Source organism: Pimephales promelas, chromosome 9, assembly GCF_988280905.1.
Source record: "Pimephales promelas chromosome 9, fPimPro1.hap1.1, whole genome shotgun sequence".
Classification (NCBI taxonomy): domain Eukaryota; kingdom Metazoa; phylum Chordata; class Actinopteri; order Cypriniformes; family Leuciscidae; genus Pimephales; species Pimephales promelas.
The window spans coordinates 37,462,129-37,487,123 of record NC_142777.1 but is presented as its reverse complement, the minus strand read 5'-3'; the positions used below and the strand labels follow the sequence as shown (position 1 = coordinate 37,487,123).

At 34.0% G+C, this 24,995-nt stretch overlaps 1 protein-coding gene and 1 long non-coding RNA gene across 2 annotated transcripts in view; both read right to left on the bottom strand.

The window, feature by feature from the left end:
• The window catches only part of LOC148977609 (uncharacterized), a 31,850-nt gene extending 31,301 nt beyond the window's left edge, over positions 1 to 549 (bottom strand). Inside the window, exon 1 of the long non-coding RNA XR_016169758.1 lies at positions 187 to 549. This is a non-coding gene — a long non-coding RNA (uncharacterized LOC148977609). The remainder of the gene's footprint in view (positions 1 to 186) is intronic.
• A 6,663-nt stretch (positions 550 to 7,212) lies between these two features.
• Positions 7,213 to 24,995, bottom strand: part of slc16a2 (solute carrier family 16 member 2) — a 46,872-nt gene continuing 29,089 nt past the window's right edge. The window contains exons 3-7 of the mRNA XM_039655075.2: positions 21,143 to 21,620; positions 14,173 to 14,316; positions 13,618 to 13,846; positions 9,821 to 10,060; positions 7,213 to 8,575 (exon numbers count right to left, since the gene is read on the bottom strand). Coding sequence (XP_039511009.1) covers positions 9,840 to 10,060; positions 13,618 to 13,846; positions 14,173 to 14,316; positions 21,143 to 21,620 — 1,072 coding nt within the window. The 3' untranslated portion in view covers positions 7,213 to 8,575; positions 9,821 to 9,839. The remainder of the gene's footprint in view (positions 8,576 to 9,820; positions 10,061 to 13,617; positions 13,847 to 14,172; positions 14,317 to 21,142; positions 21,621 to 24,995) is intronic.

Below are 24,995 nucleotides of genomic sequence, written 5' to 3'. Positions count from 1 at the left end.
GATATCGCCTGGAGATTTTTGACATTTCTTAGAAAGACATTTTTGCACTGTTTTTGACTAATCATTCTGACATTAAATTAGGCCTTTTACGTGATTTGTGTGAATCTGAGTTGAGGGGGATTTATATGAACCTGTATCTGAGGGAAATTCTATCTTCATGAAAATTTCGCTACCATTTTTTCTTACCTCCGTGTAGTAATCGCTCTTCCGATTCGTTTGTCAGCCCGTTTGCCGTTATGTTTTGTTCAGACCAGAGCCGTTGAAAAACATATTTAACGGCTCTGGTGGTTCAGACGACCAACGAATCAGACCTCCTGTCTGATTCTGATTGGTTGAATCGCATTTGAAAGTTCCCATGAAATCAAAATTGAAGTTTTTGGCTTTTAGTATTAATATGTTGAGGCTTTTAGTATGAATATGTTGATAATGAATATAAAACAGTTAAAAAATTACAGCCTCTGACTTCCGCCAATATGGAAAAATCATTTTGATGACGTCACTTCTCATCAGATTTTCTGTCCAATCAAATGCTCCCTATAATATGAAACCCCCGCCCCCTACATTATAAACTTCTAACATAGGCCTACACCTGTGACCTCATTGCATAAAAAATAAATAAAATAAAATAAATATTGCAAATAAAATAAATATTTTTGTTGACTAACCGTTTTATAAAATCAATAAGCCCTGTGAAGTCGTGAATTACAATGAAATACAGCTAAGGGGCATTTTTTAATGTTCATTTACCTGATGTTGTTTCAGAAGTACAGTTGCTACAACCTAAACACAGGCTAAAGTTTTATTCTAACGTCTTTTTTTTTTTTTTTTTTTTTTTGCGTTATCATTTTTTTATTCTTCGTTTAGACGAGCGTTTTGGGTGGGAAATTCGTGTGCATATGGTGACGCAAAAGTGTGTGAAATTCTTTTTTTTTTTTTTTTTAACAGTCAGACATACATACAAACAAACCAACATAGTGCAGTAGTGAGCAATCTTGTAAATCCATAATTCTAACGTCTAATATTTCAACTACTGATTTTTTTTTTTTTTTCAAAGAAAAACATTTGCAATTTTATGTAACCAGTTGTTTAATATGAACCGGGATAAAAAAAAAAGTAATAATGCTACATTGTTTGTGATCAAGTCTTGCACAAAAGGCTTAACCAACATCTCAAATATTTCCTGTAAGTTCATGGAAGTTTTCCTCTTTTTTTTTTCTTCTCGCAAATCCTAACATTGCACACACACACACACATGGCCTTCAACACACTTTAAACAGCTCTGATGTATTAGTGTACTCAGCAGCTCTCAGAGCAGAAAGGACTGCACAGAATAAACACATATAATGAAAAGTCATCATTTCTCTTGACTTTTTAGGACATAAAGGCCGTTTTTCATCCATTTTGTTTGCATGGGGCCTGGCTTCTAGCAAAATGCAGTGTAAAATATTAGTCCCCCTCAATCATTTTATCCCTTAAAACTCATCTTTGATCACCAAAAGGACATATTTATAACATAATAAAAATGACAATGTAACTCGACACCCTTGCCTTATTTAGTATGCTTCTATGAATATGCAGATGAGCCCCGCCTCCACTCACTCACTCAGCGATCCACTGGTTGACGATCACACGTTGATCTGATTCGTTGCAAGGTCGTTTGTGACGTCAGAAACGCCCGCGTGTTTTTGAGACTGTCTTTGGTTCACTGAAAATATTAATACCAATGCTGTCGACTTATGAATTTACACATGATTTGCAAATTAAAAACACCACATAGACATATAAACATTTAAAAAAAAAATTATATAATAATAACAACAATCATGTTGTCAGTGAATTGAGAGCAAACACTTTTGAAACAAACAATTGGTGTGTAATATGTTTATTGTTGGTTGAATAGAAAACAAAAGAAATTACAGGAGCAAAAAATATTTTTCACATGAACACAAAATTACATTTCTAGCAGCTCAGCTTCAATAATCCCTATTTTTCATGAGGATGATGGAGATGATTGAGGTTCAGAAAGCAAGTGCTGCAGTCGTATAAAGTAAGAACAGTTGAGTGAGAAAGAGAAAAACAATGCGAGGCATTTTACCGCACTTTACTGGCCTGTTATGGTAGTTTATAATGAGACATGGCTGTTACTCGAAGCCCTATATCGCCTGTTTTAGGCTTTATAGCATGTGTCGCTATAGGACACGTAAGCACCGGCAGGGACAGACAATCTCAGACACGATATATACAAGAGGTCACAGTGTTTGACCTCTCCCTGACCCTTGGAGGTCAACTCTGGTTTATCTACAGTGCTCAGCGTAAGTGAATACACCCATGCTAAAACTGACTAAAAAGAGGAATAAAAAAAAAATCATCTTTTGGAAATTGATATTAATGCCTTAATTTAAAAAAAAAAATCAATTATGAATGATGTATTTGTAAATAAACAAGTGTTCTTCCTTAAAATACAGGGTGCATGCATTTATTTTTAAAGGACAGTTATTTCATGGATCCAGGATAATATGCATCCTGATAAAGTTCCCTTGGCCTTTGGTATTAAAATATCCCACATCACACACACCCTTCTCCACACCTAGAGATCGGCATGGGTTTATTTCAATTAAAATGCATTGGTTTGATTTGCATTGAGAGATGATCTTATGGAAAGTTCCCCACGCTGATTAGCATGTGTGTGTTTACTTATGCTAAGCACTGTATGCATGCATATATGAGATATGTACTTAGATGTAAGTACAGTTTTGTTGCGTTGACAACTGTAAACGATATAATCGAGAAGCCTGGTGGAAATGCAGTTGAGTATTATGAGTGTAGACACATCAGAAAGTGCAGAAAGCAGTCAAATGTATTGATCCCAAAGCTAAAGAGACCTTTACTATTTGCGCATCAGTTCAACATTTACAGAAAAATAAAGATTATTGCGTCCCCTAGATTAGATTCCTTTTGCAATATGCAGGAAAACAAAAGGTAGGATGTGGAAAAAAAAACAGCATATCGAAATGCATCGAGTGGACGGGACAAAAAGGCAGTTTTGTGAGGTAAGAAAAAAATGAAATTGTTGTTTTTATTGGTCGTCATGTAACATTATTCGCAACCTTTTTTTACTCAAGGATAAAAATGCAACAAAAAAACAAATGTTGCACAGTAATTTACTGGATCATACAAAGTGAACATTACCAGACAGAAGTTGGGTGGTTGGATAAAGATTTCTCACAAAAGGCCTTAATCTTTCATTGTCTAGACTAGAAGGTTAAAATGAACTAAAGCAAAACCAGAATAAAAGACAAGACAAGAGAGAGACAGACAGACAAACCACATTTGGCTGAAACCGGACAAAAGCATTAATGGAAGACATAAGCGGCGTGAAAAATCACTCAAATATCACTTAATTTAGGACCATCAACATTTGACATTCATTTTCATTCAATAATGAAGCATTTTCCTGCTCTATTATTATTACTGTAATGCAAAAAAAAAATCTCAGTCTCGTTAATGTAATGTGAAAATGATTGTCAGATTAGTTGCCAATTATACGCCTTATTCACGGCAGCGCCATCTTTGATTTTGAATGAGAATGAAAGCGAGGCTGTGAGGGATAGACTTGCATCTTTTCAATGGGCTGTACTGTTATTTAATGTGTTTTCGGATTGTTCTGCTCATAAAATATCTTTCAAAGAAATGTCAGTTGACAAAAAACTCCCGACAATGTAAGCTGTAGAAAATTGTAAGTAATCTAGCCGCTTTATTCAGCTTTTTACTGCGGATGCCATTGAAAAAAACGGTAAGTCTATCCCTCACAGCCTCACTTTCATACCTGTCGTGGCGCTGCTCTGAATAAGGTCAATATATACACTCACCTAAAGGATTATTAGAAACACCTGTTCAATTTCTCATTAACGCAATTATCTAATCAACCAATCACATGGCAGTTGCTTCAATGCGTTTAGGGGTGTGGTCCTGGTCAAGACAATCTCCTGAACTCCAAACTGAATGTCTGAATGGGAAAGAAAGGGGATTTAAGCGATTTTGAGCATAGCATGAGTATTTCACAATCTGCTCAGTTACTGGGATTTTCACGCACAACCATTTCTAGGGTTTACAAAGAATGGAGTGAAAAGGGAAAAACATCCAGTATGCGGCAGTCCTGTGGGCGAAAACGCCTTGTTGATGCGAGAGGTCAGAGGAGAACGGGTCGACTGATTCAAGCTGATAGAAGAGCAACGTTGACTGAAATAACCACTCGTTACAACCGAGGTATGCAGCAAAGCATTTGTGAAGAAGACACAACACACACAACCTTGAGGCGGATGAAGACCCCACCGGGTACCACTCATCTCCACTACAAATAGGAAAAAGAGGGCACAATTTGCAAGAGCTCACAAAAATTGGCCAGTTGAAGACTGGAAACATGTTGCCTGGTCTGATGAGTCTCGATTTCTGTTGAACATTCAGGTGTAAACAGAATGAGAACATGGATCATCATGCCTTGTTCCCACTGTGCAGGCTGGTGGTGGTGGTGTAATGGTGTGGGGATGTTTTCTTGGCACACTTTAGGCCCCTTAGTGCCAATTGGGCATCGTTTAAACGCCTCGGCCTACCTGAGCATTGTTTCTGACCATGTCCATCCCTTTATGGCCACACTCTTAGAAGAAATGGTTCTATTTAGAACCAGAAATGGTTCCATCCTCCGCTTCATATATGGAACTCCAAAATGGTTCTATATAGAACCATTTTTTTTTTTGGTAAAAAGTTCTATTGGCCAAGTACGGAACCCCAGGGTTCTACATAGAACCCAGAGGAACCCTTTTTTAAGAGTGTATAGAACCAAATTTAGGGGTTCCAAATACGTAGCGCTAATAGAACCTTTTAAGGTTCTATATAGAGCCTTTTCTTCTAAGAGTGCACCATGTGCCCATCCTCTGATGGCTACTTCCAGCAGGATAACGCACCATGTCACAAAGCTCGAATCATTTCAAATTGGTTTCTTGAACATGACAATGAGTTGACTGTAGTAAAATGGCCGCCACAGTCACCAGATCTCAACCCAATAGAGCATTTTTGGGATGTGGTGGAACGGGAGCTTCATCCCACAAATCTCCATCAACTGCAAGGTGCTATCCTATCAATATGGGCCAACATTTCCTTGTTGAATCAATGCCACGTAGAATTAAGGCAAAATGGGGTCAAACACAGTATTAGTGTGGTGTAATCCTTTAGGTGAGTGTATATTTATCATTATATGTGTTGTTCTCTTAAGGTTCACCCAAATATTCAGGCTCTAAATTCCATTATTGATAGCAAGTGTTTCATAACAGATTTATGAATCCAGCGTGCAATAATACACGGGTGGGTGATGAAAAATGAAAAGCTTCTCCACTCCCTGAGTTTCTGAATGTGTCCGTCTGTCTCTCTCGTTCTTTGTCTCCGTCTCTCACGCGTATAAAAACACACCCATCAGTAAAAAAATGGCACGACCAAACCTCTAAGGAGAGTTAAATCACCGACAAATCAACAAACGAAACGCAAGACATGTATGCTTATGTAACCATAAAACAGACTTCTGAGGTATGCACGATTACTTCTGTTTCCAATAAAGACGTCAGTCGATCAGTTTAGCTAAACTACATCTTAAGTCACCAGAAAACATGATCACAGCACTGAAATCTGAAGAGGTGTCTTGTGTTCTGCTTAAACCTGCAGGGTTGAGGCAGTTTGGTTCAGATCGTGACCGTATCGTTTGCTTTTTTAAACGAGTTCTGAGATAAATGCACCCGGAACGAGGTTAATTAGCTCAGAAACCGCTGCTTAAAGGGCTCCTGGGAAATAGTTGACAGATAGACGGATGAAAGGACAGCGTACGTGCAAGAGAGAGAAACTACAGCTCTGTTCCAAATACTAGTGAGACCGACACAAAATCATCCAAAAATTGTACAGTTTGGATATGGATATTTCAGCACAATGTGTGTGTCAGTGCACAACAGCGCATGCGCAAGGCGAATGTTGAGACAGAAGAGTCCACTAGGTGGCGATACACAGACGAGATACAAAACATCAACTCTTAAAAACTTTCACGTAGGAGTCTTAGCTTAAAGGAGTAGTTCAATTTAAAAAAAAATTTAGCTGATAATTTACTCACCCCCATGTCATCCAAGATGTCCATGTCTTTCTTTCTTCAGTCGAAAAGAAATGAAGGTTTTTGATGAAAACATTCCAGGATTTTCTCCATATAATGGACTTCAATGGGGTCCAAACGGTTTTATAAGCACAAATGCTCGCCTTGCTCTGTTCTGTGACTCTCCTGTTCGAAGTTCGAACTCATTCGAACTCGAAATCATTTTTTGAGTCATTTTGTTCAATTCGTTCGTTGAATGAACAAAATGACTCGAAAAAAGATTTGAACAGGAGAGTCACGAATGCGCATCACAGAACAGAGCAAGGCGAGCATTTGTGCTTATAAAACTTTTTTATTTTTGAAATGGCCGATGGTTTCGCTTGATAAGACCCTTAATCATCGTCTGGTGTCGTTTAAAGCCCTTTGAAGCTGCACTGAAACTCTCATTTTGACCTTGAACCGTTTGGACCCCATTGAAGTCCATTATATGGAGAAAATCCTGGAATGTTTTCATCAAAAACCTTCATTTCTTTTCGACTGAAGAAAGAAAGACATGGACATCTTGGATGACATGGGGGTGAGTAAATTATCAGCAAAAGTTTTTTTAAAAGTGAACTACTCCTTTAAGGTCAAAGTTGTTAGGAGTACGGACAAGGACTTTTAAGAGGCTTAAGAGTGTCTTTAGGCTTAAGATACTTTCTGAATGACTTTCCTTTACTTTACTAGGATTTCTTCTTTAATTTTAAGATTTTAAGATTAAGACGTCAAATTTTGTCACTAGGAGCCTCTCTTCGCATTAAGATTATTTATGAATACAGGCCCAGGACTGGATATCATGCAAACATTTTCTGAACGATACTTTTTTATTATACCAATTTTATGAAATCTGTTTATCCAGATTATACCCCCCCCAACAATATAGGCCATTTATTCATATGCCTCATCTAACACAATGTATTTCTCTTATATGAATTGTTTTATCTCACTGGTTTTTGGAACAGAGACTGAGAAAAAGCTAATGACTGCTCGCACCAATCACGTCTTAAACATGTTTAAACAAGTTATCGACCAAAACAAAGACAAAAAAACAGCTTCAAATGTCATGTTCTTCACATAATAATTGACTAATACTCATAAACATGGCCCACTTTGTATAATACTACTGTGTTGTTTTGCTTAGAGCAATCTGTTCTTTCCTTTCTTAAACAGAATCACAGATGTGACTGTTTTACAGTCGTCGTTCGATCCAGATCACGCTTTGATTGTCTTCATAAGAACCTCAAAGTCCATTCAATTCAAATGCCAGATTTGTTTTTTCCAATATAACAAACGAGACACAATACATATAACCAAAATATAAATTCTTTAAAAAATACAATAAATGGGAGTCAAATGTGGAAAAAAGAATAAAAACATAGATCTAGCAAATGTAGTGATTCTGTCCTTGAGTGGATCTCACACACACACACACACAAAAAAGTCGATATAGTCCGATTTTACCCTAAAAATAAGAAATTATATTTTGCATAAAAGGTGCACTGAAAAACGAAATTTGTGTAGGATTTACATTACAAAGAATCGACAAGACATGACATTTTTAAGTAGAAAAAATAAAGTATTTTCTCCTAGAATCAGTTTAATTTACAACTTCTAAAAATATTTTTTGCTGCTTTACTGATTTAATTTATCCGTCCGGATTTGATTACTTTGTTTTCTGCTGTATTGTGATTATGAAAATAAGATTGTTTTCGCATTATATCAATTTGATGGAAAATGTGCTTAATTGTCACAAAGCAAAAAATTATGCAAAATATAATTTCAAATTATCATCGATTCCTTTAGATTTCATCCGGCTCAAGGCTCATGGCACAGTTTGTGAACTCTTAGTGCATAGCTGAACTAAATTTAGCAGGACATTTTAAAAAATCCATAAAAATGATTCCTCGTTTAGTGTGCATTTCTACATAATTCATAAGCGATACACTAACAGCTTCGGTACGTTACGTTGAGATAAATCACGGCTGAGGTTATCAATGTCGATAGAGGAAAGTGCACGAAGAAAGACGGATTTTTCTCATAAAAGTTTCTTACGCTAAAAATCTAAAGCGTACAAATCTGATTTGCATAATCTAGAAAATAAATTGAAATTAAGATCTACGGTATCTCTGTAAAACATCAAATCGATGAAGGTTTGGTTTCCTTTTTAAAGGTCCTAATTGAAGCGAAGGCTCCCGCACTGCCTGAGCTCTCCGTTCAGTTTCTGCTCAAACGCGAGCTGGGGATTTCGGCACGAATCCGCATCCGGAAGTCGGAAACGGCAGCGCGGGATTGGACGATCACATCTCCTCTCCGGCACAGGAGAAGAGCAAGGGGGAAAGCCTTGAGACCTTGAGTTTGATTAGAGACAAGCAAAGAGGAAATACACCATCTCTGACACACACTGATGAGTCCCTGCGGAGAGAGAGGAACAACGGACGTCACACACACAGTTTTTCATGTCACACATCAAATATTAAGCTTCATCTATCTTAGATGCAGAGTCAGAGTCCAAAATTAACCATAAATATTTCTAAGCATGCATGAAAAGTGGATTTTGCAATTTATTTATTTTTGTATATAGTCGGCCGCATTGAAAACCAGCTTTTAAAACAAATAGGAATACGTTTTTTTTTTTTATATTTTTGAGCAATTTAAAAGGAAGAAATGCTAAATTAGTTATTTTTATACTGTAAAACAAAAAACAGCAGTATTTTAATTTGACTGATTTAACTTAAATTGACATATCAAGTGATATGACGTTAAAATGCTAAAATATATACGTATATTATTTACCTTTATAATATACTGACAACCATTAAAAATACACATGTGGTAAAAGAAAGTCACATGATAAATCGAAGGCCACTTACACATTACAGTTAAATTTGGGAAGATTTCATCTTTTAGTGTTTAATCCTGTTCTGTACACACACACACACACACACACACACACACACATATATATATATATATATATATAACAATATGATAAAACCACATAACAAAAAATGACTAAAAACTATAAAAGCTCAATAAAAAAAACTGTTAAAGCTGCTGGCAATTCATTTTGTTTTCCGCTGTGTGTATATATATATATATATATATATATACACACATATACATACATATATACATACACACACACACACATACATATATATATATATATATATATATATATATATACATACATGACATATCTAAATGTCAAATGATTAATCGCATCCAAAATAATAGTTTGTGTTTACATAATATATGTGGGTGCATTGTAAATAATTATTTTGTATGTATAAATACACACACATGCATGTATATTTACTGTAAGAAAAAAATATATATGTAAAAATATTTAGATATAAAATATTTACATTTATATATATATATATATAAAAATTATATATAAATATATATACAGTATAATGAAAATATTTCTTAAATATATACAAGCATGTGTGTGTATTTACAAAATAATACTTATTAATATAATTATATTATTAATAATTATAATATAATTATAATTATATTAATAATAATCGTGATTAATCATTTGATAGCCCTAATATATATATAGTATATATAGTGTTTTTAACATATATATATACACACACACACTGTGTTTTTACTGTTAAACTGATGATTTTTGCCTGTAGACTCTACCCTTTTGTGTGTGTGGGCTTCATATGTGCGTCTCCATGTCGGTGTATCCTGGCAGCAGGTCTCCGTTGGAGCAGTTCTTCAACATCTTGTCCATGCTGGGGTCGCTGACCTCCTTCTGCCGTCTCTGCGCGCGCCGGTGCGCCAGAGGCACGAAAAACATCACGATCCCCCCCACGATTGGAGGAATCCCAGCCAGATAAAACGCCACGTAGTAGTTCCCAAAATGGTCTCGTAGAAGGCCTGAAAAAAGAAGAAAAAATTAACTTATGAGAGATGAAACGACATTATCACAAAATGTTCAATGAGGAAAAGGTCTAGTTCAGGCTGAAGAGCATCTCATATAACACATGAGAAAATATTTGAAAAGGAAATGTTGTTACTATTATTGTTGCAAAGCTTTAAATAACTGTTTATTAAGTCATTCCAGAGGTCAAGTGTATATATATATATATATATATATATATGTATACATATATGTTTGACCTCTTGAATGACTAAATAAACAGTTATTTTTTGTATTTTATTTGTCAATTTTTTCTATTTTCTTCAAATATTCTTATTATTTACGTGATGAAAATATAAAAAAACACAAAAAAATAAACATACATTGTCCATTGTCTATGTGTGTGTGTATATATGAAGAGTTCAGATGCAAAAGCCTCTAAATGCCATTTGAAATTTTCTTCTTTAATGATGATTTTTATCAAGCTTGTATATTTAAGTTCAGTAATTTCACTTAAATAACAATTAATAGGTAATTATCACTGCCATTTAAGTGAAATCACCAAACTTAAATATACAAGTTAAAAAAATCATCATTAAAGAAGAAAATTTCAAATGGCATTTAGAGGCTTTTGCATCTGAACTTTTCATATATATATATATATATATATATATAAAAAATTCAAATTATATTTCGAAATATATATTACAATATATAAACACAAAAGATTATGACGGTGTGTTTTTGTGACATTTGTGCACTGTTTAAAGCACAAACTTGTGTGTTTGTATGCGTGTGTGTCTAATCAAGTCGAGTCATCCTCATTTATAAAGCAATTTTAACGACGTAGATTGTTTCAAAGCAGGTTTACAGAGATAAACATATAATTTAAGGTAACAGAGATTGGTTTTGGTTTTATAGCGGTTCTTGAATAATGTTATTATTCACAATTGTGTGTGTGTGCATGTGTGTGTGTGTATGTGAGTGTGAAAAAGATTAAAGGAAATAAAGATTTCCTTTATAATAACATAAGACATGTATGAAAGTAAATGGGGTCAATTCTGATTTCATGTTGACTTTAAATGAAAAGACTCCTATAAAGAATGAAACTAATGCGATTAAATTCCCCACTACGATTCAAACGCTCTTTATTTCCCCAGGAATTTCAATGAGGCTTGAGGCCTGGAACCAATCTCAAGCAAAACACCCACACAATCGCTTTAGACTTCGGCAAGATCCCCCTCAGTCTCTGATACAAAAGATATAAGATCACTCGAAACTTTAATAAATAAACATTTAGAAGTCCGATCACGGTTCCAAGTAAAATAACAGCAGGTGACGGCCAATCCAAACCTAGTTGTAGCGCTCCCGCCGTGAAGGCCAACACTTTTAAACCAGATCCTGTAAATGATGCTTCTCAGCGGCCCTGAAACCGACCCGCACTTCTAAACAGGGAACGTCAGTCTTTTACAACTCAACCTTGAGACCTGCAAATATAAGACCTGCTTCATCGACCTCCAATTCTTCAAAATGAAAGATTGGATTTGGATTCGGAAACTGAAAACATATGGAGAGCGTCGCTGAACAAGAGCATTTATGTCAACAGTCCAAACTAAATGTGCTCGCAGGGAGACCTTGGAGTTCACCCTCTCAAATAAATCTCATTCCTGTCCACCGGACCCATAAACTGGGAAAACACACAGCCTGTGTGTGTCTTATCTGGGAAACGCAGCCAAGATCAGCATGCTAGCTGATTAAATCACATTTTCATTATTTATCTGCATGTTTTATATAAAGATTTTATTGTGTCTTTAGATGGGATTAGTTACACTGGATGGGAAGAAAGGAATTCACTTGTAGCACACAGACCGTTGAACAAAAAAATAAATTATATATACACACACACACTACCATTGAAAAGCTTGGGGTCAGTAAGATTTTTTAATGTTTTTGATACAAGTCTATGGAAGCTTGTTTCCACCACTGAATAAAAAAAAAAAAGGTAATTGCATATAAAAGTTTTCTTTATTGTGATATAAAGTCGCAATTGTAGTCCATTTCTATGGAAAAAAGACTTTTTTCTCAGAATTGCATGTTTATATCTTGCAATTCTGACTTTATAACATGCAATTGTGAGATATAAAGTCAGAATTGCATGAAATGGAGTCGCAATTAATTTTTTTGCTTGGAAATGGACTTTATATCTCACAATTCTGACTATAACACACAATTGAGACTTTATATCTCACAATTCTGACTATATAAAACAATTGGGAGTTATAAATTGAGAATTGCATGATATAAAGTTGCAATTAGGAGTTATAAAGTCAGAATTGCATAATATTTAGTCGCAATTGGGAGTTATAAAGTCAGAATTGCATGATATTTAGTCGCAACTGTGTTATAAATTCAGAATTGCATGATATAAAGTTGCAATTAGGAGTTATAAAGCCAGAATTGCACGATATAAAGTTGCAATTAGGAGTTATAAATTCAGAATTCCATGATATAAACTTGCAATTAGGAGTTATAAATTCAGAATTGCATGATATTAAGTCTCAATTGGGAGATATAAAGTCAGAATTGCATGATATTTAGTCGCAATTGTGTTATAAATTCAGAATTGCATGATATAAAGTTGCAGTTGGGAGTTATAAATTCAGAATTGCATGAAATAAAGTTGCAATTAGGAGTTATAAAGTCAGAATTGCATGATAAAAGTTGCAATTGGGAGTTATAAAGTCAGATGATATAAAGTTGCAATTAGGAGTTATAAATTCAGAATTGCATAAAATAAAGTTGCAATTAGGAGTTATAAAGTCAGAATTGCATGATAAAAGTTGCAATTGGGAGTTATAAATTCAGAATTGCATGATAAAAGTTGCAATTAGGAGTTATAAAGTCAGAATTGCATGATAAAAGTTGCAATTAGGAGTTATAAAGTCAGAATTGCATGATAAAAGTTGCAATTAGGAGTTATAAATTCAGAATTGCATGATATTTAGTCGCAATTGGGAGTTATAAATTCAGAATTGCATGATATAAAGTTGCAATTGGGAGTTATAAAGTCAGAATTGCATGATATTAAGTCTCAATTGGGAGATATAAATTCAGAATTGCATGATATTTAGTCGCAATTGGGAGTTATAAATTCAGAATTGCATGAAATAAAGTTGCAATTAGGAGTTATAAAGTCAGATGATATAAAGTTGCAATTAGGAGTTATAAAGTCAGAATTGCATGATATTTAGTCGCAATTGGGAGTTATAAATTCAGAATTGCATGATATAAAGTTGCAATTGGGAGTTATAAATTCAGAATTGCATGATATTTAGTTGCAATTGTGTTATAAAGTCAGAAAGTGTGATGTAAACTCGCAATTGTGAGATAAAAAGTCTTAATTATCTTTTAATTCTGTGGCTGAATTGTTGGCACTTGAATATTGCCTAAAATACACCCAAAATTAAAAATTCATCATTATTTGCTCAGCCTCATATTATATCACATTTTACTGCGACGCATTCACAGGACTTCTACATAATCAAGTCATCTGGTTATGAAACATGGCCCTCACCTGCGAGTGGAGGTCCCGCTGTCATCGGGATGGCCATGAGGCCGAGGAGGTATCCGATGGCTTGGGACGCCTGCATCGGCCCCACCAGCTCGAAGGCGATGGGGGCCATGATCGTGATGAAACAGCCGTCACAGAAACCCATCAGTACGAAAACCACCACCAGGCCTTCAAACGTGGCGCACTGAGGGATCATCATCGACAGCAGACCCAGCAGGATGAACGAAGCCACCTACACACACACACACACACACACACACACAACCGTCTTTGAATCCATCAAACCTTTATTTCAAATCCTCTTAAAATCAAAATCCTCTTTTCCAGCATTTTTCAGCCCTGTATATATATTGACATCATATGACAAATATTCTGTTCACGTTATTATCACTAATGATTCAAAATTAGTTCCACTTGCATAATGAATAATGAACTTCAGAAAGACTGATGACCTTGTGACCTTGAGTGTCTCTGATTTCATTTCATGCTCCGGCGGCGTCGCATTAGAGTTGCTGGATTCTTCCAGTTATGGAAATATTCATCACAAACACTCCGTACCTGCAAGTAGATTTTATTGACTCCGGGAATGAGGTCTCCGATCTTCCCGAACATGAGACGACCGACCCCGGACGACGCTCCGATACACACGAGCAGAAGCCATTCCCTCTGAGTGTCCACAAACCGCTCGTTCACGAAGCTCATCTGTACGACACAAATGAACACATTACATAAACAAAATCATCTGCCTGTCTATCTACAGTATCTATAATGCCTGTCTGGCCATCTATCTATCTATCTATAATGTCAGTCTGTCTATCTATCTATCTATCTATCTATCTATCTATCTATCTATCTATCTATCTATCTATCTATCTATCTATCTATCTATCTATAATGTCAGTCTGTCTATCCATCTATCTATCTATCTATCTATCTATCTATCTATCTATCTATCTATCTATCTATCTATCTATCTATCTATCATGTCTGTCTGTCTACATGTCTATATACAGTATATCTGTCTGTCTGTCTGTCAATCTATTTCTCTATCTATCTATGTCTGTCTGTCTGTCTATATATATCTATATCTATGTCTGTCTATCTGTCTATCTATCTCTATAATGTCTGTCTGTCTGTCTATCTGTCTGTCTGTCTATATATCTGTTTGTCTGTCTGTCTATCTCTATAATGTCTGCCTGTCTCTAAAATGTCTTTCTGTCTGTCTATCTGACTTAATATCTATCTATGTCTGTCTGTCTGTCTGTCTGTCTATATATATCTAATGTCTTTCTGTGTGTCTATCTGACTCTATATCTATCTATGTCTGTCTAAATATATATCTATGTCTGTCTGTTTGTCTATATCTATCTATAAAGTCTGTCTGTCTATAAAAAAATATCAAAAATAAAAATATCAAGCAGCAATTGAGATGCTCCTTCAGCAGAAAATCAGCATATTAGAATGATTTCTGAAGAAACAAAATGGTAGTGAATCTGAATCTGAAACCGAAAGGACCACAGACAACACGGGACAAACGAAAAAATGTTAAAAGTGAAACTCGATAATGTGACACGTGGAGTAATGATGCTGAAAACTAAGCTTCCCATCACAGGAATAAGTTACATTGTAAAAAGTACTAAAATAGTAATAAATTGTAATAATATTCCACAAAATGTTTGCTTTGTTTTGATCAATAAATAAAAAATCGTACAAACCGCAAACCTTTGACCAATAGTCTGTTTGTCTAACATCAAATGATTTTTTACAGCTCCACTCAGTCGTATCTTGTCCAAACACATAAAGTTAATCTCTTGTGCTAGTTAAGTTTGATTCCCGTGACTTAATAACCATCGCTGGGCTGAACGCTCGTCTTTGTGTGGCCATCGTCTTCATCAAAGCCCCTTTTCTTCAGCCCCATCGACCACGGCATTAATGCGGCTCTGTGGTGGGAACACAGGAAGGCCAGCTATAAGTTGAATATTTCCGATCATAGACGCCCTTGTTTCTAAGAAGGGAAGGCGGAGGTCATGGGGTTAAAAATAAAAAAAAAAATCCTTCAGAAACATTTCCTGACCTTTTGAAAACGGCTTGAATGAGAAAACCTCAAGGGCACATCAAAAGCCATGAGATTTCACATTTAGGTTTAATGCGAAGGAAGGGCTTTCTTATTTCACCACAGAGCGGCGAGAGTCACACACACACAACAAAAGCCGGGACAAAGTGTTTACTTCTGGTCCGATGCCTGTAAAAACACGACTGAAGGTGGAAGAGTGAGACTGAGGCGAGGGGGGAAAGGTCTCTCTCATTAACTTAACACACACACATGTTGGCAAACTCACACATAACCAAATAAACACTTGCTTCAAACACATACCGACGTTTTGACATACATCAACACAACACAATTGCAACAAATGCTGACATAAACACACACACACAGTATCTAAACCTGCATGACATTTCACAACCGCTCAAATGCTTGTGAAAGAAGTCTCTTCTGTTTACTAAATGTACATATTAGCACCTAGAGTGTACATATTAGAACCTAAAATTTACATATTAGTACCAAGAATGTACATATTAGGACCTAAAAATTACACATTGGCACCTATAATGTACATATTAGCACCTAAACTGTACATATTAACACCTAAAATGTACATATTAGCACCTACAATGTACATATTAGCACCTAGAATGTACATATTAGCACCTAGAATTTACATATTGGCACCTCAAATGTACATATTAGCTCTAAAAATGTACATATTAGTACCAAGAATGTACATATTAGGACCTAAAATGTACATATTAGCTCTAAAAATGCATTTAAATTAACAAAAATACAGTAAAAACTGTAAATATTATTACCATTTAAAATACCTGTTTTCTATGTGAATATATAGTAAAGTGTAATTTATTCCTGTGATTTTCAGCATCATTACTCCAGTGTCCTTCAGAAATCACTCTAATATGATGATTTGATGATCAAGAAACATTTCTGATTAATAATACATATTTTTCAGGATTGTTAAAGTTCAAACGAACAGCATTAATTTGAAGAAAGAATAAAAATGACATTTTTTCCAGTAAAAAAACAACAACAAGCTATAAGCACATTTCCATTAGCCACGCTCTGAACAATTACTGTGTTTTACAGCGAAAGAGAGGATTCATGGCATTTACGTCACGCTTTTCTTTCAGCAAGCTGAAACATCCTCTTTTATCATCACATTTTATGGCCTGTTTACCCAAAGCCCCATTTATGCACTCAGTCCAGCATCTGGAAACTATACAATCGAACAAGCGAGAGCGAGCAGCATTATGGCCATGTGTGTCGGGTATCCGAGTAAAAGTATGTCCATCACTATGACAACAGAGAATGAGTGAGAAGGAAAGGTGAAACAAGGACAGAAATCCCCAGAGTCTGACCTGAGATGACACACGCCGAGTTAATAATTCATCATCAACATGTGTGGACTCATCACATGGGCTTTCCGTCATGCAGAGTGCGGTAAATATTTCAGCTCACAGAACCCTAAAACATTATTTATGCATGGGCCGAGCGCGCCGCTCCTATCGCCTCCTCCGTTTTCCGAATGTTAAATGCACACCGGCTCGACTCGCTGACTGTAAATCAGAGGCGTTTTGTGTTTAGCTGCAGCTTGTGAACAACAGCCTCTGCAAAACAGCACATGTCGTGTTTAATATTCAGTCCAGAAATTAAAATTGACTTTTTTTTCGTATTAACATGCCAACAAAAAATAACTCCCTAAGAATTTATTTTGTTCATTTTTTAATGATTTATTGACTGTGCAAATAAGGATTTGGCATTGTAAATAACAAAGTGCAAGTTTCATACATACAGTACATTATGTGCTAAAACTGAAAACAAAAATGGTTATGTTTAGTCATCCTCAAGTCATTTTAAACCATTGTGGCAAAAACACAAATTAAGAAGTGATGTTCACACTTTTTTTATATACTATAATTTTTATTTTTACATTTTCAGTTTCCATTTTAGTTTACATTTCAGTAATTTTAAAGTTTGTTTTTTATATTTCTATTTAGCTTTATTTTTTTATTTAAGATTTTGTAATTTTACCATTTAAAGTTATTTTATTTTAGTTACAGTAGTTGCCAAGGCAACATTTAAAAGTTTTGTATCTAATATTTATGTTTTATTTAGTTTCAGCTAACAATTTCAATTAATTTCATAGCAGAGAAACTGCTCTCGTTAAAATTACAAATAACTTCTAGCTTCTGACCAAGGCTGTATCTCAACACTAATTTTACTTGATCTTAGTGCTGTGTTCAACACTATAGGTCCTACCTAAAATGTACATATTAGTACTTAAAATTGCACATTTTAGCCCCTAAAATGTACATGTTAACACCTAAAATATACATATTAGCACCTTAAAAATGTACATATTAGCACACCTAGAATGTATTAGGACCTAAAATTTACATATTAGCCCCTAAAATGTACATATTAGCTCTAAAAATGTACATATTAGTACCAAGAATGTACATATTAGGACCTAAAATATACATATTAGCTCTAAAAATGTACATATTAGTACCTAGAATGTACATATTAGGACCTACAATATACATATTAGCTCTAAAAATGTACATATTAGTACCTAGAATGTACATATTAGGACCTAAAATATACATATTAGCTCTAAAAATGTACATATTAGTACCTAGAATGTACATATTAGGACCTAAAATTTACATATTAGCACCTCAAATGTACATATTAGCACCTAAAATGTACATATTAGCTCTAAAAATGTACATATTAGTACCAAGAATGTACATATTAGGACCTAAAATATACATATTAGTACCTAAAATGGACATATTAGCACCTACAATGTACATATTAGCACCTAGAATGCACATATTAGAACCTAAAATGTACATATTGACACCTAAAATGTACATATTAGCTCTAAAAATGTACATATTATTACCTAGAATGTACATATTAGAACCTAAAATCTACATATTGGCACCTCAAATGTACATATTAGCACCTAAAATGTACATATTAGCTCTAAAAATGTACATATTAGTACCTAGAATGTACATATTAGGACCTAAAATATACATATTAGCACCTAAAATGGACATATTATCACCTAAACTGTATTAACACCTAAAATGGACATATTAGCACCTAAAATGAACATATTAGCACCTAAAATGAACATATTAGCACCTAAAATGTATATATTTGCACCTAGAATGTACACATTAGCACCTAAAATGGACAAGAGTTTACCTTTTGAAAAGGTAATCCCCAGTGTCAGTGTTTCGTACTTTTTTTCTGAGAGTCTATTATCGATATAATATCTGTTTCACAAAATTTGTTTAGCTGTTTTTTTGTTCTCTCAGCCAATATACCCAATTGTTGAATGTCTTTACTAAGATTTCAGTTACCAACCAAATGTAAGGAAATGGTATAATTACTGTAATAAAAACTTAAATATATATATTTTTTTAAAAGACAGTAACTTGACTTGGAAAATCGTGTGGTATGTTACAAAAACAGCCTTCTTCCACCTCAGAAAAATCGCTAAACTCTGAAACATGCTTTCTTTTTCTGATGCAGAAAAGTCACTTCATGCATTCATGACCTCGAGACGTAAAAGGCTTAAATGGTTGAGCTCCTGTGTATTTAACTGATCTACAATACATCACGCTCTTTAAACTCACTTTAATTGTAAGACATTTACATTCTGCGTTTAGTGTTCTGCTCACGGGTGCAAGAAAGCACAGGAATGCCAAGAGAAATAAATTAAGATCAGTGTGATTTCAAATCCTGACCTTAAATCTAATTAAATGCTATAAAGAAGAATTTAGGTCAGAGTTGTGCAAAAACATTATAGCATTTATTGGATTGTGGTAATTTAATAAGCATGACATCTGTATTATTTTCTACTTGTATGTATTGTAAAAGTGTATTATATACATGTATTATCCTTTAAATGTGGCCTGGTGTGTATAATCCGTCATTATGATTTACTGCTGCGCCTCTGCTTAGATCACACCCGTGGTTTGGGCCAAACGTGCGGAAAATGAGATATGAATTATGCTCAAAAATCGGACACAATTTAACAACATTTAACTCCCTTGGTGAGAGCGAGAACTGCTTTCCCACCACATTTCTGAGACTAAATATTCATATTTTTTGTTAGTAAATCGCTGAAGTTAAGTCACTTGACTTCACTTTCCTGCACAGTGAATGTTGTATTTGTGAGGGTTAATTATAAATAAATTTAATTGAGTAACATGCAGTTAATTTAACTTAGCATTCTGAAATACATTCACTTTTTTTGACTTTTTGACTTTTTCATTACATAAGATATGAAGTCTTGTTTTCGGAAAAATGTATCAGCGACTTAAAGCTTGCTTAAAAACAAGATAAAATATCTGCCAATAGGCTCAGAAAAATAAAACTTGTTTCCCCTTTAAAAAGTTTATTTTTCTGACCCAACGAACTGCCTGAAACGAGTCGTCAGTAATTCCAGTCTCACTTCCTGTATGTAACTCATTTGCATAAAGCCCGCCTCTGGTCATGATTGGCTGACAGCGTCTCTTAGCCCCACTTTATTTTTTAAGAAATATTTACATGTATATACTGTTTATATATTATTATACATAATTTATATTATATTTAAATATATGTAAATAACGTATATATATATATATATATATATATATATATATATATACACTGTAAAAAATATTCTTGGTTTAATTTAAAAAAGTAAGTAACCTGGTTGCCTTAAAATTTTAAGTTCAATGAACAGGAAAAAGTGAGTTAATACAATGAAGGAGAATGATTTAATCATCAGAAACTCAAAATTATATGTTATCTGAACTAAATAAATTATTTAAGTTGATTTGACAAGAGAAAAAATGTTGTGATTAATACACTGTAAAAAAATATTGTTGGTTTAACTTAACAAAGTAAGTAACCTGGGTTGCCTTAAAGTTTTAAGTTGATTGAACTGGAAATTATACTGGAGTTTATACAATGAATCATCAGAAACTCAAAATAATAAGTTATCTCAACTAAATAAATGATTATAAAGTTGATTTGACAAAAGAAAATATGTTGTGATTACAAATCTTGAAAATATTTTTTTTACAGTGTATATATATATATATATATATATACACACACACACATATTATGTAAACAAAAACTTTTATTTTGTATGCGATTAATGGTTTCCTAGCACTATAAAACATATAACAATGATTATGCTTTCTGTTCATTGGATGAAGTGATTAAATAATAGTATTATTAATTCTGCTACAATCAATTATGAAATAATTCAAACATTTATAATTAATTCTAAATATCTTTTGAGCTAATTTGCTTGCTACTGCACAAAACTTTTATTTTGGATGCGAATAATCACAATTCAGCTCTATAAAAAAAAACATAAGAATGGTAATAAAACAGCACAGCACTCACTAAACTAATAAAAACAGTAGGACTCACCAGGTGCACGTAGGGAACGAAGTATCCCAGAACCGCAGTGGCGACACCGAACGCCCAAACCCGATAGGTCAAAACGCTGAACACTCGCACGTTAAAGTACTTCCTGATTTTGCCCAGGCTCTTCTGCCACCGGCTCGCCGACTCCAGGCCTGACGGGGGTCCGTCTATTCCCACGCCCGGCATCGGCATCATCCCGCTGGGCATGAGCGGTTTAAAGGTGAGGGCCAGCAGAGACTGGACCAGCATGAAGATGCTGAGGATCTGGAAGGTTCTGGAAAGACCCAGCGGTCCCACCACCTTCTTCAGGAGCACCGGGAGCCCCATGGAGAAGAGGCTGCTGCCCGCCGTCACCACACCGTTGGCCAATCCCAGTCTCTGCCGGAAATAATGCCCCAGGATCACCAGAGACGGCTGGAACGCGAACGAGGACCCGCAGCCGAAGAGGATCCCGTATGTGAAGTAGCGGAGACCCAGCGTGCTGAAGAGAGAGAGAGAACACAGGGAACACATGTGAGGTCAAACTAGCACCTTATTACTGGCTTTGCTGTTAAAGCTTGATAAAATTGTTGAAAATGACCCGGCACATATAATAGCACACTGTGTTAAAACTTTTGCTGATAATTTACTCTCCCCCATGTCATCCAAGATGTCCACGTCTTTCTTCCTTCAGTCGAAAAGAAATGAAGGTTTTTGATGAAAACATTCCAGGATTTTCTCCATATAATGAACTTCAATGGGGACCAAACGGTTCAAGGTCCAAATGAGAGTTTCAGTGCAGCTTCAAGGGGCTTTAAACGACACCAGGCGATGGTACGAAGCTGTGAGCGTCAAGTACAACCTAATCCAACGCAAATAAAGAAATTCAAAGAAAAGACGCAGTGATGAACAAGTGATGAACGATCACTGACTTCTTTGTCTAGTCCATACACAGCGCTGGCTGAGCATTCTGGGTAAAATAAATGTGCTTTGGAAAGACTCGTGCAAACATAAAATACAAATGCATGGGTCACTCTCATAATACTTTCACCTTTTAAGTTGAATTACTGAAATAAATGAACTTTTGGGCCATATTCTAACTCTTTTCTTTCTGGAATCCACCTTGAAAGTTATCCAAAGAAATCAAAGTTATCCAAATCTTACTGACAAGTTTTGACGTAATCCAATAGTTTTAATCTGGATCAAACCTAATCTGATTTCAACAAGCCATTTTCAAGATTTGATCCAATCCGATGACCAACATCCGATCAGCCGACCTTTGAACAACTGGCTCTTTATGTTTATATCCTTTAATAAGGCCTGACAACACTCTCACTGTGTGTGCCGTTTGCTCTCGCCACAATATATTCATGCTATATTGATCGGTTCAGTTCAACAGTTTATGGGGAAAAATCAAATAAAAATGCTTTACAGAAAAATATTTTTCTTCTGAAATCTGTGCAAGAAATAAATATGTACAAATAAATATAGATTAAAAAATATTGTTTTACGAAATTATATATATATAATTATATATATATTTTTTTTATATATTTTATATATATATATATATATTATCATTATCATGGTATATGCATCAGTTATAGAAAAATAAATCTAATAAAAATGCTTTACAGAAAAGTATTTTTCTTCTGAAAAATGCACAAGAAAGAAATTATGTAACAATAAATATTATGGATAAAAATGTTGTTTGATTTTTTTCAAAAATGCACAAGAAAGAAATTATATAATAATAAATATATTACATAAAAAGATTATTTTTGGAAAAACGCTCAAGAAAAGCATAATTTAATGATAGATATATTATAGGAAAATATGGTTTGATTTCCCTTTGCTCTATGTATATAGCTATGGTATATTTGTCAGCTCAGTTCAATAGTTATATTAAACAATGCAAAAATATTTTTCCTCTGAAAAATGCATGCAAAATAATGATTTAATATATAATTTATATTGTTTATGAAAAAATTCACAAGAATATTATTGACTATAAATAATGTGGTGTGTGTAATGTATATGATGCAGTGGTATATTTGCTAAAAGCCATTATTTCACACTGATAACCAACATTTAATCCCAAATATCTGTGAATATAACATTGTGCATTTGTTTTTTGGGGAAATTTATGATTTAAAGCTCATATATTTCAAATCTACAATACAATTTCTAAAGGATTTCAATGCACAAAGAGTTAAAAAGGAAAACTATGGAAAGGAAGAATCCAATAAAAAATACAGAAAAATATTTTTCTTCTGAAAAATGCACAAGAAAACAAAAGTAGTTTCTAGTAGAGTGTCGTTTTTGGAAAAAATGCACAAGAATATTGACCATAAATAATGTGGTGTGAATGTGATGCAACGATAAAACTATTTTTGGGGGGGAATTTTTGATTTAAAGCTCATAGATTTCAAATGTACAATGAAATGTCTAAAGGATATCAATGCACAAAGGGTTAAAAAAGGAAAACTAAATGAAAAGGAAGAATCCCATAAAAAATATAGACTATATATTTTACAGAAAAAATATTTTTGTTCCGAAAAATGCACAAGAAAAAATTATTTAACAAAATGATTTCCTAGTAAAGTGTCGTTTTTGGAAAAATGCACAAGAATATTGACCATAAATAATGTGGTGTGAATGTGATGCAACGATAAAACAATTTTTGGGGGGGAATTTTTGATTTAAAGCTCATAGATTTCAAATGTACAATGAAATGTCTAAAGGATTTCAATGCACAAAGGATTAAAAAAGGAAAAAGGAAGAATCCCAAAAATATATATATATGTATATATATATTACAGAAAAAAAAAATTTCTTCTGAAAAATGCACGAGAAAAAAATAATTTAACAAATTTACAATATTTTCCAGAATTATTTTTGAAAAAAAAAAAATCACAAGAAAATTGACCATAAATAGTGTGGTGTGAATGTGATGCAAAGGTATATTTATATTTGCTAAAAGCCATTATTTCACACTGATAACCAACATTTAATCCCAAATATCTGTGAATATAACAGTGTACATTTGTTTTCTGGGGACATTTTTGATTTAAAGCGCATCCATTTCAAATGTACAATGAAATGTCTAAAGGATATCAATGCACAAAGGGTTAAAAAAGGAAAACTAAATGAAAAGGAAGAATCCCATAAAAAATATAGACTATATATTTTACAGAAAAAATATTTTTGTTCCGAAAAATGCACAAGAAAAAATTATTTAACAAAATGATTTCCTAGTAAAGTGTCGTTTTTGGAAAAATGCACAAGAATATTGACCATAAATAATGTGGTGTGAATGTGATGCAACGATAAAACAATTTTTTGGGGGGGAATTTTTGATTTAAAGCTCATACATTTCAAATGTACAATGAAATGTCTAAAGGATTTCAATGCACAAAGGATTAAAAAAGGAAAAAGGAAGAATCCCAAAAATATATATATATGTATATATATATTACAGAAAAAAAAATTTCTTCTGAAAAATGCACGAGAAAAAAATAATTTAACAAATTTACAATATTTTCCAGAATTATTTTTGAAAAAAAAAAAATCACAAGAAAATTGACCATAAATAGTGTGGTGTGAATGTGATGCAACGGTATATTTATATTTGCTAAAAGCCATTATTTCACACTGATAACCAACATTTAATCCCAAATATCTGTGAATATAACAGTGTACATTTGTTTTCTGGGGACATTTTTAATTTAAAGCGCATCCATTTCAAATGTACAATAAAATTTCTAAAGGATTTCAATGCACAAAGGGTTAAAAAAGGAAAACTAAATGAAAAGGAAGAATCCCATAAAAAATATAGACTATATATTTTACAGAAAAAAATATTTTAGTTCTGAAA